Source organism: Salmo salar, chromosome ssa23 (assembly GCF_905237065.1).
Source record: "Salmo salar chromosome ssa23, Ssal_v3.1, whole genome shotgun sequence".
Lineage (NCBI taxonomy): Eukaryota > Metazoa > Chordata > Actinopteri > Salmoniformes > Salmonidae > Salmo > Salmo salar.
The window spans coordinates 30461960-30480820 of NC_059464.1; the positions used below are offsets into that span (position 1 = coordinate 30461960).

At 43.9% G+C, this 18861-nt stretch overlaps 1 protein-coding gene across 2 annotated transcripts; it reads right to left on the bottom strand.

The window, feature by feature from the left end:
* Window positions 1–10461: 10461 nt before the first annotated feature.
* On the bottom strand, window positions 10462–18466 carry LOC106584381 (vesicle-trafficking protein SEC22b-B). Of its 2 annotated transcripts, XM_014169623.2 has the most exons (6): window positions 17641–18466; window positions 13689–13700; window positions 13388–13497; window positions 13042–13202; window positions 12324–12470; window positions 10462–11400 (listed from the first exon to the last, which is right to left on the bottom strand). In XM_014169623.2, the coding sequence occupies exons 1-6, from the start codon at window positions 17713–17715 to the stop codon at window positions 11246–11248; spliced, it is 660 nt and encodes a 219-aa protein (XP_014025098.1). In that variant the 5' UTR covers window positions 17716–18466; the 3' UTR covers window positions 10462–11245. The 2 variants fall into 2 exon arrangements, with proteins under 2 accessions (XP_014025098.1, XP_014025099.1); XM_014169624.2 differs by lacking the exon at window positions 13689–13700 and having other exon boundaries at window positions 17641–18461.
* Between the last annotated feature and the right edge of the window lie 395 nt (window positions 18467–18861).

The following is an 18861-nucleotide window of genomic DNA, read 5'->3' on the forward strand; positions in this document are numbered from 1 at the left end:
GTTCAGGCCAGAGTTCAATCTTGTTTCTCATGGTCTGAGAGTCCTTTAGATGCCTTTTGGCAAACTCCAAGCGGGCTATCATGTGCCTTTTACTGAGGAGTGGCTTCTGTCTGGCCACTCTACCATAAAGGCCTGATTGGTGGAGTGCTGCAGAGATGGTTGTCCTTCTGGAAGGTTCTCCCATCTCCACAGAGGAACTCTGGAGCTCTGTCAGAGTGACCATCGGGTTCTTGGTCACCTCCCTGACCAAGGCCCTTCTCCCCCAATTGCTCAGCTTGGCCAGACGGCTAGCTCTAGGAAGTCTTGGTGGTTCCAAAATTCTTCCATTTAAGAATGATGGAGGCCACTGTGTTCTTCGGGATGACTGCTTATAACAGCGCGACGTATAGGCCAATCCATGTAGTTATTTTTGACCAAGTTACTCAAGGCCTCGTAGTTTCTGTGTGCCAAATTAGAAAAAAAGTGACCAATCTATGCTTGAGTTATTTGACCATGCCAAGGTTTAAAAAAATCCAAGAATAACAGTGTCTACAATGGAGCAAGTGGACCACGCCTGAGATGGTTTCACTGGCTTAATCAAAGGGAATGTGGAACCACGCCGCAAACAGGTAGACCTAGGCCTACTGAACGTAAAAAGGCACTGCTTTACTGATCTTAATTGCTACAGATAGGCTATAGAAGGCCCACTGCTGTGATATTTACAGATGTTTATCATTTAAATCCCATCTTAAAACATGTTAAAATGGTGGTCAAATGGCTCCACCATTTGAGAGTTGTTATGCTACACTTCTCCAGGTGCACCCCTCAGCTTTAAGTCTATAACTAACCAAGTGGCAGGGCTACCGTTTAAATGTATTTTTAATTCAAGAGTTGACCTATAAAATGTGATCAACTAGGTAAGCCTTACATGGAGTGGATTGGCTATTTGATGGGAGCCATGCAGTGTTGTGCGTGTCACTTTTTGCACGTGGAGATGACGAGAATGAGGTTGATGCATAAGAGCAGGAGGAGAGTGCCTGATATTAACAAGCACAAAACTGGACATGTTCAAATTTAGTAGGATCAGGTTCTCAAAATCAAAGACTTGTGTTCTGATGACATTGACAATGCGTCTAGACATATTTTAATTGTGACGTCGTGTGTAGTTGTTATGTTTATGATAATGACAGCTCAGTTCATTGAGTCTGGGGACAATTCACGGACGTGTTTTTAACAGAGCTATTAGTACTACCACAATTAACAGGTGGGTAAATTGCCTTATGCCGTCCAGTGCTATCAAGTCAGTGCAAGTGAAGGAAATAAGGCGAAGAGAGAAAGTTAAGATTTCAACACCGGTGTTGCTTCGAGGACCGGAGGTCTATCATTGAGCAGCTGGAGAAGGAGGCTCAGAGGACTATAATGCCTTCTCTTAATATAGAGAAAGGCTGTGCTCCAGTCCTCCTCAACTTCCTGAGAAGTCTAACTGATGAGTACATCCCCTGTCTTTCACTCTGCTTGCACAGTTATCTTCTGCACATCTATCACTCCAGTGTTTAATTGCTAAATTGTAATTATTTCGCCACTACGGCCTATTTATTGCCTTAACTCCCTAATCTTACCTCATTTGCACACACTGTATATAGACTTTCTCTATTGTATTATTAACTGTTTGTTTGTTTATTCCATGTGTAACTCTGTTTTGTTGTTTGTGTCGCACTGCTTTGCTTTATCTTGGCCAGGTTGCAGTTGTAAATGAGAACTTGTTCTTAACTGGCCTACCTGGTGGAATAAAGATGAAATAAAAAAATATATATTAAAAAAGCTCACAGAAAACAACAACAGTCACTACACACAACCTTAACCCTCACTTAAACTGTATCCCTAACTCTAACCATAAGCCAACAACAAATGCATCATGTGCCACAAAAAAGGACTTAGGAAAATTGCAATTGGCTTGAACAGGGCAGCACGGCTGGCCCTTGGATGTACACCGAGAGCTAATATTAATAATATGCATGTCAATCTCTCCTGGCTGAAAGTGGAGGAGAGATTGACTTCATCACTACTTTTATTTATGAGAGGTATTGACATATTGAATGCACCAAGCTGTCTGTCTATACTACTGGCACACAGCTCGGACACCCATGTATACCCCACAAGACATGCCACAAGAGGTCTCTTCACAGTCCCCAAGTTCAGAACAGACTATGGGAGGCACACAGTACTACATAGAGCCATGACTACATAGAGCTCTATTCCACATCAAGTAACTGACGCAAGCAGTAAAATGAGATTTAAAAAACGGATAAAAAAACACCTTATGGATCAGCGAGGACTGTGAAGCAAACATTGGCACACACACACACACACACACACACACACACACACACACACACACACACACACACACACACACACACACACACGATGACATACGCACTATACATACACATGGATTTAGTACTGTGGATATGTGGTAGTAGTGGAGTAGGGGCCTGAGGGCACACAGTGTGTTGTGAAATCTGTGAATGTATTGTAATGTTTTAAAATTGTATAAACTGCCTTAATTTTGCTGGATCCCAGGAAGAGTAGCTGCTGCCAAAGCAGCAGCTAATGGGGATAAATAATAAATACAAATACAAATGTACTTGGTAATCACTTTAATGGAGTAGACACCTTTGTTCTACCTAATGGCTATCTGGTGACTCCGTAACTTCTTTAACAGCAGTGAACACAAACTAAAATATGTTTATTTTCTTATCCAGCCAATGAAGAGTGATCCAGCATGTCATGAATAATAATATCTCTTCATTTAGGGTTCTGGTCAAAAGTAGTGCATTATATGGGGAAAAGGGTTTAATCAGAAAGACTTATTTGAGCTATTGACAAAACACTATAATGTTTGTTGGCTACAGCTCTCCATAATGTGCCTGAAGATAATTAAGATTGTGACTCAGACGGTCCTCAAGATTCTGCTGCCAGCGCTGGCTTGTATCCTTGGGCTGAACCTGAGGAGTGAGGTGACCTCCCCAGAGTCCCAGTGCTCTCTGGCAGAGTTTGACACCTCTTCAGTGAGCCCGGAGGACAGAAGGCTGCTCGCTTGTGAGATGAAATACTGGTCCAAGCTGATGAGGAGGAGTCACCTAATAGGTATGTTCACAGTAATGTTTATACATCACATCACCTTATTTTACGAGCCTAGCATCCATTACCCATAGACCTACTTCATCAATCCAATGCACTCTGTAATTTCAATTTCTGGGTACAAACGCTGCCCCTGAGGTTGTGGGTCTTGGTGAAATCTTTAACTGGGTAATCCACAAACATAGAAAACATATACACTACCATTCAAAAGTTTGAGTTCACTTAGAAATGTCCCTGTTTTGAAAGAAAAGCTAAATTTTTTGTCCATTAAAATAACATAACACATCACATCAGAAATACAGTGTAGACATTGTTAATGTTGTAAATGACAATTGTTGCATAGGCGTACAGTGGCCCATTATCAGCAACCATCACTCCTGTGTTCCAATGGCACGTTGTGTTAGCTAATCCAAGTTTATCCTTTTAAAAGGCTAATTGATCATTAGAAAACCATTTTGCACTTATGTTAGCACAGCTGAAAACTGTTGTGCTTATTAAAGAAGCAATAAAACTGTCCTTCTTTAGACTAGTTGTGTCACACCCTGATGTGTTTCACCTGTCCTTGTGATTGTCTCCAGCCCCCTCGAAGTGTCGCCCATCTTCCCCATTATCCCCTGTGTATTTATAGCTGTGTTCTCTGTTTGTCTGTTGCCAGTTCGTCTTGTTTGTTCAAGTCAACTAGCGTTTTGTGTATCAGCTCCTGCTTTTTCCAGTCTCTCTTTTCTCGCCCTCCTGGTTTTGACCCTTGCCTGTCCTGATTCCGAGCCTGCCTGACCACTCTGCCTGCCCCTGACCTTGAGCTTTCCTGCCGACCTGTACCTTTGCTCCCCTCTGGATTACCGACCTCTGCCTTACCCTGACCCTGAGCCTGCCTGCCACCCGATACCTTTGCCCCACCTCTGGTTTACTGACCCCTGCCTGCCTTGACCTGTCTATTGCCTGCCCCTGTTGGAATATTAAACTATTGTTTATTTGACGTGGTCTGCATCTGGGTCTTACCTTCATACCTGATAGTACGAACTGGCCATGACTGACCCAGCAGACCCGGACCAGCTGAGCAACACCATCTCCTCCCAAGGAGCCTCCATTGGTAGGCACAATGAATTGCTTTGTGTGTTGATGGAGGGGGTCCAAATGTTGGCTGAGCGCCATGACCAGGCGTTGGACATGCTGCTGGAGCAATTCCGCAAGTCATCTGGGAGGCAGCCTGCCAAGGTGGTAACCCCACCGCCCCTCAGCAACTCGGCGGTTAGCAGCGCCGCCCAACCGGCCATTCCACCTTCCCGGGAGCCCCAGTTACCTCCTCCGGAACACTTTAATGGAGAGCCGAGCACCTGTCGGGAGTTTTTTAGCTCAGTGTACCCTCATTTTTTAGCTTCAGCCCTCCTCCTTTCCCTCGGATCACTCTAAAATAGCCTACCTCATCACGCTGATGTCTGGAAGGGCTTTGACCTGGGCTACTGCCGTATGGGAACAGCAGCTGGCCATATGCGCGAGCCTGGAGGGGTTCGTGGGAGAGGTGAGGAAGGTCTTTGATGCCCCAATCTCCGGGAGAGAACATGCCCGCACTGTGGCCGACTATGCGGTGGATTTCCGTACGTTGGCAGTGGAGAGTGCGTGACTCGCCTCCGAGTCATTCCGGAAGTCCCCAATGGTCCCATGGCCGAGAGCACCCGAGATTTCCCAACCTTCCTCAAGAGTCACCGAGGAGGGCCAAGACACTGTTTCCCGAGCCCCTGCAACTAGGCAGGGCTGGGCTGTTGCCAGTAGAACGGCAACACTGGATCAGCACAAGGAGCTGTCTCTATTGCGGGACTTTTGTTCATTTTGTGTCCTCGTGGCCGGTAAAAGCTTCCCTTACTCGCATCCCTTTTCATGTCATTCTGGTTTGGGGAAACCAGTCCAAATCTCTCTGGGTCCTCATTGACTCTGGGGCCGAATAGAGCTTTTTGGACGCCACACTGGCTTCCAAGCTGAACATCCCCATTCCCATTCCCATGGATGTTAGAGGGTTGGACGGGCGCTCTATAGGTCGTGTTACCCATAACACCACTCCCATCAACCTACAGGTGTCAGGGAATCACAGCGAGACCGTTCAGTTCCTGCTCATCAAGTCCCCCCAGATCCCCTTGGTTTTGGGAGTCTACTGGTTCCGGTGACACAACCCACTCATCAACTGGTCTACAGGTGCCATCATGGACTGGAGTCTGTCCTGCTACGCCCATTGTCTGAAGTCGGTGCAACCTGCCCCGGGACGTCTTCCTGGATCCTCGGAGGTGGTTCTCTCTCTGCCATTCCCACGGAATACCAGGATCTCTGGGAGGTGTTCAGCAAGTCCCGGGCCACTTCCCTTCCGCCGCACTGTCCCTATGACTGTGGGATTGACCTTCTCTCTAGCACCACGCCGCCCCAGGGGCGTCTGTACTAGCTGTCGGGAGCTGAAACCATGGCTATGGAGGACTACATTTGGGACTCCCTAGCTACTGTATTTATCTGTCCCTCTTCTTCGTGGAAAAGAAGGACAAGACCCTGCGCCTGTGCATTGACTACCGGGGACTCAATGGTATCACTGTTAAGAACCGTTATCCACTACCGCTCATTTCCTCGGCCATCGAGCCGCTTCAGGGGGCAACTGTGTTCTCCAAGCTGAATCTACGTAACGCCTACCACCTGGTGCGGATACGAGAGGGGGACGAGTGGAAGACCGCCTTCAACACAGCCAGCGGCCACTATGAATATCTGGTCATGCCCTTTGGCTTCACCAACGCCCCTGTTGTGTTCCGGGCTCTGGTAAATGACGTTCTCCGCGACATGCTGAACCGGTTCGTCTTCATCTACATTGATGATATCCTTGTCTTCTCCCAGTCCGAAGACCTTCCTGAAGACTAGTATGGCTATCCTGCATAATAAGGAAATTTCTCGATGTAATAAGCACTTTACTAATAGCCTCTTTTGCCTGGAATTCCTTGCTAGAGGAATTTGATTGATCTGACACAGACTAGCCGATGACTGTGTGAATATTACACTCTCTCCTGAGCTCAGCTCAGAAAATTGAAGACTCAAGTCCTGAAAGGTTGAGGGGGACTGGGAAACAGTGACAACACCATCCACAAACCAACCAAGGGAACTTCCTACTGCTGAAGATTTGCTCTCCACTTTTGAGACCTCTGTCTTAAAGATGTTCACAAGGCTGCTGAACACCTCTTGATGGCTGTTGTCTAGATCAGGAAGACAGATAGCTGGTAAAGGTTGGCTCTCACTGGGAACTCTACTGAGTTGGGTGGTGGGTAATTGTTCCTCACCAGTGGAAACGTCCTTTTGCAGAGTGTCTGAAAACTCCTGAAGAGGAGCATCTTTAGCCATGCCTTGGTCTGGAGCAAAAAGTGTAAGGTAGTCCATACAGCCATAGACTCTGTGGGCAGCAGAGAAGACACTCCTCTGTGAAAACTCTGTCTCTTGGTTATTGAGAGAAGCTGGCTCATCACATGATTCACATGACTGTGCTATGGCCTCCACGTCCCCCATAAATGTATTAATAATCCCTTTGGTTGTGGAGGTTACAGGCATTAGAACTATGGGAGCAACACAAGAATGCCTTCAGGAAATAAGCACACCAGAAGAGCTACTGACCTTCCTCATAAGTATGGTGCTCACCGCTGCAAGGGCGTTAGACTGGAAGTCAGGGCTAGAGAGATTCTGAAGGTTCTGGACACCGCACTGGTATAGGATCCAGAGTCTTTGAGAGAGTGCGTGGGCTCTTCTTTTCCAGGTGAAACATCAAGTTCAGGTTGAAGTTTAGATAGAAAATGAGACCCCAAGATTTTAATCTTCTTGGTTAAATCCAAAAGAACATTGAAGTTCTCTGCCATTATGTCCATACTCTCCACAATGACATTAAGGAACTCATTGGTCAAAGGGTCCATTAGGGGCTTAATCATGTTCACACACTACCTTGGCTCAGCCTTTCCATCAAAGCTGTGCATTAGTGTCTGTAGCTGGACCGAGACCACATGCACCATCTCCCTGCCTGCTGCTAATCCACCAGCATCATCACCATCTAACATTATGGGGGAGAATCTACCCGAGCTGGCCTGCATTGCCACTGAGAGGCCAGCATTGAGCTGGTTGACCAACTCCCCAACCATAGCACAGGTGAGCTGGAATGAGTTGGTGTAGGCAGGGTTTAAGTGAGCCTCACCGAGGAACAGTAGGAATCTCACCTCCGTTATACCAAAGAGATCCTTCTGTAGTCACACTCTGCATAAAAGTCTGGGACCTTGAACATACAATAAATGCACAAACTTGAGATTGGAGACCAAAATTAGCACACTGATGGTTTACTTATGTCAGTGTAGTTCACCAAACGATCTCCACTACATACGTGGGCACTATTCTTCTTCTAGAATCCCTAAACCAAATAACATGGTTTTGGGGCTGAGTTTGATGTTCATACGACATCACAATTAGATTTGTTTTACTCAGAATGTCACAGTAGCTTCATTCAGCAATCTACAAACACATAGCCTATTAGCTATATGATTAGCTGCTACACATTAACTCACATTAACTCACCCCCGGGATTAAAAACTATAATTTAAAACATACATAGGGATCTGTTAGCAGAATAAGTATTTTATTAACAAAAGGTCTGTTTTAAAGCTAATTTCCCTTCACATTTTGCCATGACTCATGCCATGTTAATATGATATATGAATAAGAGTGAGGTCAGGGCCCCTGGGCACCAGGGCTGGAGCCAATTAGAATTGAAGGCAGTCAATCAGGAAGTGATTCAAAAATTTTTTACAAAATATAATAAATAAATAGCTTCTACTCCTCAGTTTATTGAGAAGCCATTGAAAATAAAAGCAGTTTTTGATAATTTTTAATTGTTATTTAAGTTTATTTCCTGAATTTGAGCACATGCCCTCCGTGCACTGTCGGTAATTCAGCCATGATTACTACAAGTTTAGATAGCTGGCTAGACTAACTAGAATAATTTACCAATCAAATTTATTTTTTTACTGACATGGGCTAATTGAGTGACTGTCAGTAAGTGACATACAGTACCATGAAAAAGTATTTGCCCCCTTTCTGATTTTCTCTATTTTTGCATATTTTTGATAGAGAATGTTATCAGATCTTCAACCAAAACCTAATATCAGATAAAGGGAACCTGTGTTTACAAATAACAAACAAAACGTATACTTATTTTATTTACTTAATTAACAAAGTCATGCAACACCCAATTCCCGTGTGAAAAAGTAATTGCCCCCTTACACTCAATAACTGTGCCACTTTAAGTTGCAATGACTGCAGCCAAATGCTTCCTGTAGTTGTTGGTCAGACTCTCACATCGCCGTGGAGGAATCTTGACCCAGTCTTGCATGCAGAACTGCTTTAACTCAGCGACATTTGTGGGTTTCAAGTCCTGCCACAACATCTCAATAGGGAATAGGTCTGGACTTTGACTCGGCCATTCCAAAACTTCAAATTTGTTGCTTTTTAGCCATTTTCATGTAGACTTGATTGTGTGTTTTGGATCATTGTCTTACTGCATGACCCAGCTGCACTTCAGCTTCAGCTCACAGATGGATAGCCTGACATTCTCTTGTAGAATTCTCTGATAGAGCAGAGTTCATGGTTCCTTCTATTAAGGCAAGTCGTCCAGGTCTTGAGGCAGCAAAGCATCCCCAAACCATCACACTACCACCACCATGCTTAACCGATGGTATGAGATTCTTACTGTGAAAGTGGACTTTTTTTTGGATGACATGGGACCCATTATGCCTGGCGAAAAACCAAACAATGCATTCATTTACTCTCTCAAGTGCTCATATGAAGCATATGGGCTGATCCCAGCAATGTAACACAGACTAGAATAATGATTACTATAGTGATGACTGCAGGCTGTGTGTTATCAATTTGAGTCCATTAAGTAACATCAGTATCATTTGGCTCCCGAGTGGCGCAGCGGTCTAAGGCACTGCAACTCAGTGCTAGAGGCGTCACTACAGACCCTGGTTCGATTCCAGGCTGTATCACAACTGGCCGTGATTGGGAGTCCCATAGAGCGGTGCACAATTGGCCCAGCATCGACCAGGTTAGGGTTTGGCTGGGGTAGGCCGTCATTGTAAATAAGAATTTGTTCTTAAATCACTCGCCTAGTTAAATAAATAAAAATATCTGACATGTCCTTCCTGTGAAGACTCTTAGATATGATAAGATCTAGTTTGTCACTACAAGGTTAGTCACACACACTTCCCTTGAAGATGTGTATATCTTGAAGAAGAGAGGTGAAAAGGTTAGGCTGTGCCCTGTGGTTAGCTCTGCACGCTATTGATGCCAGAGACGGAGAAGAAAGCGAGGCATCACACTCACTCCTTTATTCTGGTTCATATACAGTCAATGAACTAAGCAGACCAGACCCAGCTGCTAATGCATGGGTGCCAATGGGAGAGCCACCCTTTAAGCAGACTGGAACTGTGAGCATTTTTGTCAGTGGTAAACGGCTTGAGTGGGACATCTTAATTTATCCAAAACCATCTTAGTTGACGCTACCCTCTGCTGCTTCTCATTTCTGCTATGCCACTTCCTGTTCAAACTATGTCAGCAGAAACAGGCTGCAGTACTTTCTAAATGTATGTAGTGCATTTAGTGTTTTTTTTTCTACCCCAGAAGCAGCAGTATATATTTTCCAGCCATTACTACCCATTTTGTGCAGCAAACGTCTTTGCCGCAACAGTGTTTCAAGCTGCAAGAGTTTGCCATTTTCAGTTGCAAGATTATCATAAGCAAAGGACACCAGCTGCTGGCTGGGATAGGCATAGCTTGAAGAGCTGATGTATGAACCAGGAGGCCTTCCAGTAGTTGGTCCTTTTAAACAAACACAACGATTTGAATGCATCCCCTCACTATAGGTCCCTTATTTAGAAAACTGAGCTGTTGACACATCTTCCTCTTATGCATTTAGAGGGCTGACTTTGACCTGGTGGTAAGTAAGGACCACTACTGGCTATGTGTCCAAAGTTCATGAATAAGCACAGCACCGGGCAGGAACACAACAGTTTCTATTAGTACTGTATAATATGTACATCAGTGGAGGCTGCTGAGGGGAGGACAGCAATATGTCTGGAATGGAGTGGTATCAACCACATGGAAACCATGTCTTTGATGTGTATGATACCATTCCATTTTTATTTATTTAACTAGGCAAGTCATTTAAGAACAAATTGACTCCATTCCAGCCATTATTATGAGCCGTCCTCCCCTCAGCAGCCTCCACTGATCTTAATTGATCCTGATTTGGGAGCAACTTTGTATTCTCTAGTAGAAATCAAATACTTTTGTACAAATCACTTTATTCATAGAAAATGAAACAGTTAAGTTCAAATTCATTAACCCTGCCACAATTAGCATAAGCCAGCTACATAGCATGTGCTAGCTATCGTTCTCATCTAGATAAAACATGTTTTTACATGGAGCCTTCAACTTGTGTAAACTTTTTCCAAAATAAAATAAATTAACCCTTTAGACATCAACCGATGAATATGTCTGGAGTTAAACTGTTCCACTCAGTGTGGAGATGAAGGTGAATGAGAAATATTATTTCTGCAGCCAATACCACAGGTAATGTGATTGGTCACCCCAGTAAAGCAGGTTAACATTTAAACAATCTCCACCAAACCAACATCATAACAGTAGTGTTATTAACGCCAAAGCCCTTATGATGTCCTCTGGGTAAATAGAATTATGTAGATTGTTTCTGTACTGCTACACAGTATACACGATTAAATCGATAAGAGAAGAATTGTTATCATACAGGTTTTGGTGACACCCACACAGGAAAATAAAATGTCCTCTGTCACAAACTCACACGCAATACAAGCACTCAACTCCAACGCATAACCACTACAGGATGACTGTGTAATTGTTAATAAAACATAAAATTTGTAATTACATGATAGATCTATGGACAGACAGTTGGAAAAATAACATGCAGTGTCTGTCTCTACTTCAACAGTCTTGTGTTAAAAGGAGGGATCCCATATTGGATGGAATGTAAGACCACAGCTAAACTCCTATCAGCTCTTCTTCTCCAACCCCTCCTGTCTCCTCTCCTCTCTCAGAGCCACCAGAAGCGGACGTAGATGATGAGCATGATGAAGAAGACCCCTCCGGCAGCCAGCTTAGCATAGGTGGAGCGAGTGTTCAGGTACTTGGCATCACTTCTGTACTTCTTCGACAGGCTGGACAGATTACTGGCCTTGGAGTCCAGAGCTGGATGTGATGCGAGTGGATCCAGGTGAGCAAAGAGAGGGAACAGAAACCAGAACAAATCCTCATTTAACACAAGTGAGAATGGCATCTGCTTCCTCTTGTGACTTAAACACTATTCTTTGTCACAACTTGACAAACAGTATGTAGCTGTGAATTCTACCCAACATAATTTACATTTTAACAATGTGTTTTGCAGCAATGATGTGCATTCATGATAATGGAATAAGCCCTGCCCAAGTTAGACATCAGAGAATCACAGATAAAGGTTTGTGTAATAGAGGTGTTTCAGTTATACATCGAGGACCTACATCAGCCATGCTCAACTGGCGGACCGTGGTCCGGATCCGGACACAGAAAGGTGGTCAAAACAGACTTTGGGCCCCCTCCCCCAAGGTGCAATTTCAAATTTGATAGTGTATGGGCAGTTTTCCTCTTGTTATGTCATTCACTGACAGACCTTAGATAGTAGGGTTGGGCAGTATTCAGATGTTCATACCTTCATTCCGTTCCTGTACCAGACTGCAGAATATGGTATTACCAGCAGTGCACACAAGGGGTGCTATTTCTTTCCACATAAAAATGTAACTTAATAATAATAATTGACAAACAAAACACATTTAGGCAACAGGGAACTTGATCCAGGGGTAGATTGATTGTCTCTGCTGTAACCAAGAAGCTTGATCTTGGAAGTTAGCAAACTTCGGTTGTCTTCGCCAAGAAGAGGGGTGTGAACATTTTTAACAGTTTTGAGTCGGATGGGTTGCGCGGTGGGGATTGTTACTATGCCGATAAATGACCATATCCATCCGGACCTTTGCCACTGAGGACATTTGTGTGACCAGACCTTCTCAAATAGTAGTTCAGTACCCCTGACCTACATTATTGCTGTAAATCTATAAGAAGGACAAGTAAACAGACATTACCAGACAAGGCCTCCCCTCGTTGCAACACTTCCTCAATGTTGGCCACCATGATCCTCTGGACATCCTGCAGCTCTGTGTTGATGCTGCCCAGGTTCCTGCGGGCTCGGCTGTCTATGTACGACTTCTTGGTCTTCTGAATGTAGGTGTCTGTCGACAGAGAGAAAAGCGTTGCAGGAATTTATGGCATATTTTTTCATAATTCATGCTAGGGTTTCCTTTAAAGGTTCATCGCAGTCAAAAATATGATTTTCCTATGTTTTATATATCTCCACACTACGAGGTTGGAATACTACTGTACAATTCAGAAAATTATGATAATGCCATTTTAGTGTAAGAGCTGTTTGAAAAGACTGCGTTTAATGTTAGCCTGTTGTGGTGGGATGGAGTTTTGGCCTGCCTGGTGACATCACCAGGCGGTAAATTAGTTAATAGACCAATAAGAAAGAGAGTTCCAAACCTGTCTGCCAATAACAGCTAGTTTAGATTTTTTCCCTCCCCACTCAGACCACCTCCAGACAGTGGTAGCAAAATTCTTGCTTGGGAAATTGCTATTTGCTAAGAAGCTATTTTTGACAATTTTAATTGAAAACAGAGTAAGGTCGTTAATTGTTACCCAGAAATAATTTAATATTGAGATAAGAATGGCTGCATTGGACCTTTAATCAACGTTGGGTTGTTAGTAGGGATTCTAATGATGATATATTTAATTGAATCTCACCAAACTCAATGAAGGAGTACGGTCGGGACACAGTGGGGACTTTCTTCCCGTGCTGTTCGTGGAACTCTGCCTGCAGGTCTTCCAGGTAAGCAAAGGCAAGTTTTTTGTGAAAGCTTGCTTCAGACAGCACTAGGTAAACTACTCCTTTTTCTATGACGTAGCTGTTGGGAGAAGCATAAAGGGAAACATGAGAGTGGAGTGTCTGAGAAGCATACAAGTCAGTGGATACCTGCTTATTACTGCATGGTATAAGTATGTTAATGGTATGTTAATTGTAATGAGTGTTTTGCCAAGAGAGAGTGCGTGAGTGTCTGTGGCGTCTTTCCTCTAACTGGTTTGAACTCACTGGAAGGACATGGAGCCAGCCTCTAATGTGCAACGTGTGGGACTCTGGTCGTTGAGTTTCCTAAACAGCTGTTTAGCCTGGCTCTGGTACTGTTGCAGGTCCCGACCCAACTAAACCCAGAGGACAGATCAAGATTATGTAACCAAGCATATTTAAGAGGACACTGAACCAATGATTGGGATCAATATAAATGTTATCGACAAAGAAGCGGGTGGTATGGGTATGGTAAACACAGTAACACATCACAGGAACAATATGTATGACGTCCAAACATTGGTTACAGTGCAGAGAAAAGACCAACCTTCTCACTTCCCTTTGGGAGAGCAGATAGGAAAGCAAGGGAAACGTGTTAAAGTTCTTCAAGCAGGTGGCAAGACTCATATGTAGCCTACTGCAACTCAGAAATACTACACGTCCTAGAAATACATGGCTGCCTGATTTGCTACAACTACAACAAAGTTACAAGGATGAATGAAGTAGACCATCACAAATTGCAAATTAACTAAAGGGAGCAGAATTTACTCAATGGACTTAGTGTATCTCCTCTGGTTAATCAAATCGCTATCACAACATCATTCAGCAGAGTATACAAAATGCTGTTCTGCATTGAGCATTGATCTTTGACTCACTACCTACACGATCACAAGTATGTGGACACATGCACGTTGAACATCTCATTCCAAAATCATGGGCATTAATATGGAGTTGGTCCCCCCTTTGCCGCTATAACAGCCTCCACTTTTCTGGGAAGGCTTCCACTAGCTGTTGGAACATTGCTGCGGGGACTTGCTTCCATTCTGCCACAAGAGCATTAGTGAGGTTGGGCGATTAGGCCGGGCTCACAGTTGGCATTCCAATTCAACCCAAAGGTGTTCGTGGGGTTGAGGTCAGGGCTATGTGCAGGCCAGTCAAGTTCTTCCACACAGATCACAACAAACCATTTCTGTATGGACCTCGCTTTGTGAACGGGGGCATTGTAATGCTGAAACAGGAAATGGCCTTCCCCAAACTGTTGCCTCAAATTTGGAAGCACAGAATCATCTAGAATGTAATTGTATGCTGCAGCGTTAAGAAGTCCCTTCACTGGAATTAAGGAGCCTAACCATGAAAAACAGACCCAGACCATTATTCCTCCTCAACCAAACTTTAAAGTTGGCACTATGCATTGGGGCAGGTAGCATTCTCCACAGGCATCCGCCAAACCCATATTCGTCCGCCGGACTGCCAGACGGTGAACTGTGATTCATCACTCCAGAGAATGTACTTCCATTGCTCCAGAGTCCAATGGTGGCAAGCTTTACACCACTCCAGCCGACGCTTGGCATTGCGGATGGTGATCTTAGGCTTGTGTGCGGCTGCTCAGCCATGGAAACCCATTTCATGAAGCTCCTGACAAACAGTTATTGTGCTGACGTTGCTTCCAGAGGCAGTTTGGAACTCGGTACTAAGTTTTGCAATCGAGGACAGACGATTTTTACGCACTTCAACACTTGACAGTCCCGTTCTGTGGTCTTGTGTGGCCTACCATTTTGCGGCTGAGCCGTTATTGTTCCTAGACGTTACCACTTCACAATAGCAGTGCTTACAGTTGACCGGGGCAGCTCTAGCAGGGCAGAAATTTGACTAACTGATTTGTTGTAAAGGTGACATCCTATGAAGGTGCCTCGTTGATAATCACTGACCTCTTCGGTAATGCCATTTTACTGCCAATGTTTGTCTATGGAGATTGCATGTCTGTGTGCTCGATTTTATGCACCTGTCAGCAATGGGTGGCTGAAATTCACTAATTTGAAGGAGTGTCCACATACTTTGTGTGTGTGTGTGTGTGTGTATGTATATATATATATATACACAGTTGAAGTCAGAAGTTAACATACACCTTAGCCAAATACATTTAAATTCAGTTTTTCACAATTCCTGACATTTAATCCTCGTAAAAATTCCCTGTCTTAGGTCAGTTAGGATCACCACTTTATTTTAATGTGAAATGTCAGAATAATGGTAGAGAGAATGATTTATTTCAGCTTTCATTTTTTTCATCACATTCCCAGTGGGTCAGAAGTTTACATATGTAACCGATGTGAAATGGCTAGTTAGTTAGTGGTGGTGCGCGCTAATAGCGTTTCAATTGGTGACGTCACTCGCTCTGAGACTTGAAGTAGGGTTTCCCCTTGCGTTGCAAGGGCCGTGGCTTTTGTGGCGCGATGGGTAACGATGATTCGTGGGTGTCAGTTGTTGATGTGTGCAAGGGTCCCTGGTTCGAGCCCAGGTTGGGGCGAAGAGAGGGACGGAACCTACACTGTTACTGTTACACACAATTAGTATTTGGTAGCATTGCCTTTAAATTGTTTAACTTGGGTCAAGCATGTCGGGTAGCCTTCCACAAGCTTCCCACTAAGTTGGGTGAATTTTGGCCTATTCCTCCTGACAGGGCTGGTGTAACCGAGTCAGGTTTTATAGGCCTCCTTGCTCACACACGCTTTTTCAGTTCAGCCCACAAATTTTCTGTAGGATTCAGGTCAGGGCTTTGTGATGGCCACTTCAATAGCTTGATTTTGTTGTCCTTAAGCCATTTTGCCACAACTTTGGAAGTATGCTTGGGATCATTGTCCATTTAGAAGACCCATTTGCGACCAAGCTTTAACTTCCTGACTGATGTCTTGAGATGTTGCTTCAATATATCCACATCATTTTCCAGCCTCATAATGCCATCTATTTTGTGAAGTGCACTAGTCCATCCTGCAGCAAAGCACCCCTACAACATGATGCTGCCACCCCTGTGCTTCACGGTTGGGATAGAGTTCTTTGGCTTGCAAGCCTCCCCATTTTTCCTCCAAACATAACGATGGTCATTATGGCTAAACAGTTCTATTTTTGTTTCATCAGACCACAGGACATTTCTCCAAAAAGTATGATCTTTGTCCCCATGTGCAGCTGCAAACCATAGTCTGGCATTTTTATGGAGGTTTTGGAGCAGTGGCTTCTTCCTTGCTGAGCGGCCTTTCAGGTTATATCGATATAGGACTCATTTTACTGTGGATATAGATACTTTTGTAACTGTTTCCTCCAGCATCTTCACAAGGTCCTTTGCTGTTGTTCTGGGATTAATTTGCACTTTTCGCACCAAAGTACGTTCATCTCTAGGAGACAGAATGCGTCTCCTTCCTGAGCGGTATGACGGCTGCGTGGTCCCATGGTGTTTATACTTGCGTACTATTGTTTGTACAGATGAACGTGGTACCTTCAGGCGTTTGGAAATTGCTCCCAAGGATGATTTTTTCTCTGAGGTCTTGGCTGATTTCTTTAGATTTTCTGATGATGTCAAGCAAAGAGGCACTGAGTTTGAAGGTAGTCCTTGAAATACATCCACAGGTACACCTCCAATTTACTCAAATTATGTCAATTAGCCTATCAGATGCTTCTAAAGCCATGACATCATTTTCTGGAATTTTCCAAGCTGTTTAAAGGCAGTCAACTTAGTGTATGTAAACTTCTGACCCACTGGAATTGGGATACCCTGAATTATAAGTGAAATAATCTGTCTGTAAACAATTGTTGGAAAAATTACTTGTGTCATGCACTATGTAGATGTCCTAACCAACTTGCCAAAACTATAGTTTGTTAACAAAACATTTGTGGAGTGGTTGAAAAATGATTTTTAATGACTCCAACATAAGTGTATGTAAATTTCCGACTTCAACTGTATATATATATAACCTTTATTTAACTAGGCAAGTCAGTTAAGAACAAATTCTTATTTATATTGACGGCCTACACCGGGCCAATTGTGCGCCGCCCTATGGGACTCCCAATCACTGCCGGTTGTGATACAGGCTAGATTCGAACCAGGGTGTCTGTAGTGACGCCTCAAGCTCTGCCTTAGACCACTGTGCAGTGCCTTAGATCACTGCGCCACTCGGAAGCCCAAATATAGTGCATCTCTTCCTCTAGCTACATCACATAAACTGACTAAATCTGTCCATTATGTTTGGCTGCTTGTTACTCTGACAGCTGGAATAAGACCATCTGGATACAATCAAACAACTAGCTAATAATATGGTTTTATTATGAAGTAGGCCTGCATAGATAGACACCGAATAGATTATAAAATACATATTGCACACGTAGCTAGCAAGCTATCTGACAAGCTATTTTCCAATAGTTCGATAGCTACATTGAATTGCTAGTGTTAGCTAACTAGCTAAAATAGCTTATGTTATCTGACATTGACAGGGAAAACCATCAATAATAACCTGTTCGTCCTCTTGCATTGATGCGGCCAGCGGCAGTCCATCCGCCAACCGAGCGATCATTGTCAGCAGCACCATTTTGGGATTGAAATGTTTTATTCTCAACCAGTGTTGTTAGCCACAGTGTGAAAGCTATTATAATGACAGACAGCAGCTAGGGGTGTGTTCGTAAATTCAATCTGGAGAGCCAGAGTGCGCTCTTGGCGTTAGTAAATTCAGAGCGTTGTCAGATTGCCCGTTCGTAAATTCAGTGATTCGCTCTCGGAGCGTTCAAACCGCACACTGGACGAGGAGTAGGGTTGATCCGAGCGTTCTGACCTCACAACTGCCAAACAAACTAACTAAAGTTAGCTAGCTAGCTACTTTCGGACAAAAATGAGAGAACACCTCACTCTCACCATATTACTCGCACTAGCAGAACTGGTTAGTCTGTTTTCATGTTATCTAGAGCGTTGGTGACTAACTGTGCTGCTGGCAACAATTTAATTACGCTTTTTTGCCGACGTGTACTGACACCGGCAATATTCAACGCTTGTTGACCGTTCGTCAATTATTCTGCGCTCTGGCATGCTGAAACGAGAGCGCTCTGAAGTCGGAGTAGATAGCCACAGAGAGTTTACGAAGGCACCCTAGATTGACAAAGGTCTGTTTTCCGGGATCCGTATAACGTCCCTACAATGAAGATTACGTTTAAAATGGTTATGGTTAGGTAGGGTTTGAGATTAGGTTTAGGGTATGGACGTCCCGAGGGTTCCTTATTGCACTAACAGATTGACAACCCAACATTACGGACGGGTTGTCACTAGTTACCACATGAAAACAAAAATGAGCTTTTTAGTCTTAATTCAAGTTAAAGGTTAGGCATAAGGTTAGCAGTGTGGTTATGTTTAAAATCAGATTTTAAGAAGATCAATTGTAGAAATAGGTCGGTGTTTAGCCATAATTATAACTTTGTGGCTGTGGTAACTAGTGACAACCCTCCGGACGCGTTGAACTGGCCGGAAATGTTCTTTGGGTATGTCACTCAAATCTCTGACCGTCCATCCCAGACAGCAGTGTCTCAAAAGTTCCGCGTTACTCGAAGCGAGAGGGAGAATGGGGACAAAAATCTGTCTTCTCCGCCAGGTGGCAGCGTTTGATTTCTTTCGCTCACCAACCGAGGAGTTTTTGTATGTGTCGCATTTGGTCAACAAAAATGTAATAGATTTTTTCCTACTTAAGGCT

Excerpts from the sequence above, each read along its gene's own strand:
- LOC106584381 (XM_014169623.2), bottom strand. The coding sequence starts at position 17,715 with ATGGTGCTGCTGACAATGATCGCTCGGTTGGCGGATGGACTGCCGCTG. Across the intron at positions 13,203-13,387 it reads GCTGGCTCCATGTCCTTCCA|CTACGTCATAGAAAAAGGAG; the intron begins GTGAGTTCAAAC and ends TTCTCCCAACAG. Across the intron at positions 11,401-12,323 it reads ACGAGGGGAGGCCTTGTCTG|CTCTGGACTCCAAGGCCAGT; the intron begins GTAATGTCTGTT and ends CATCACATCCAG.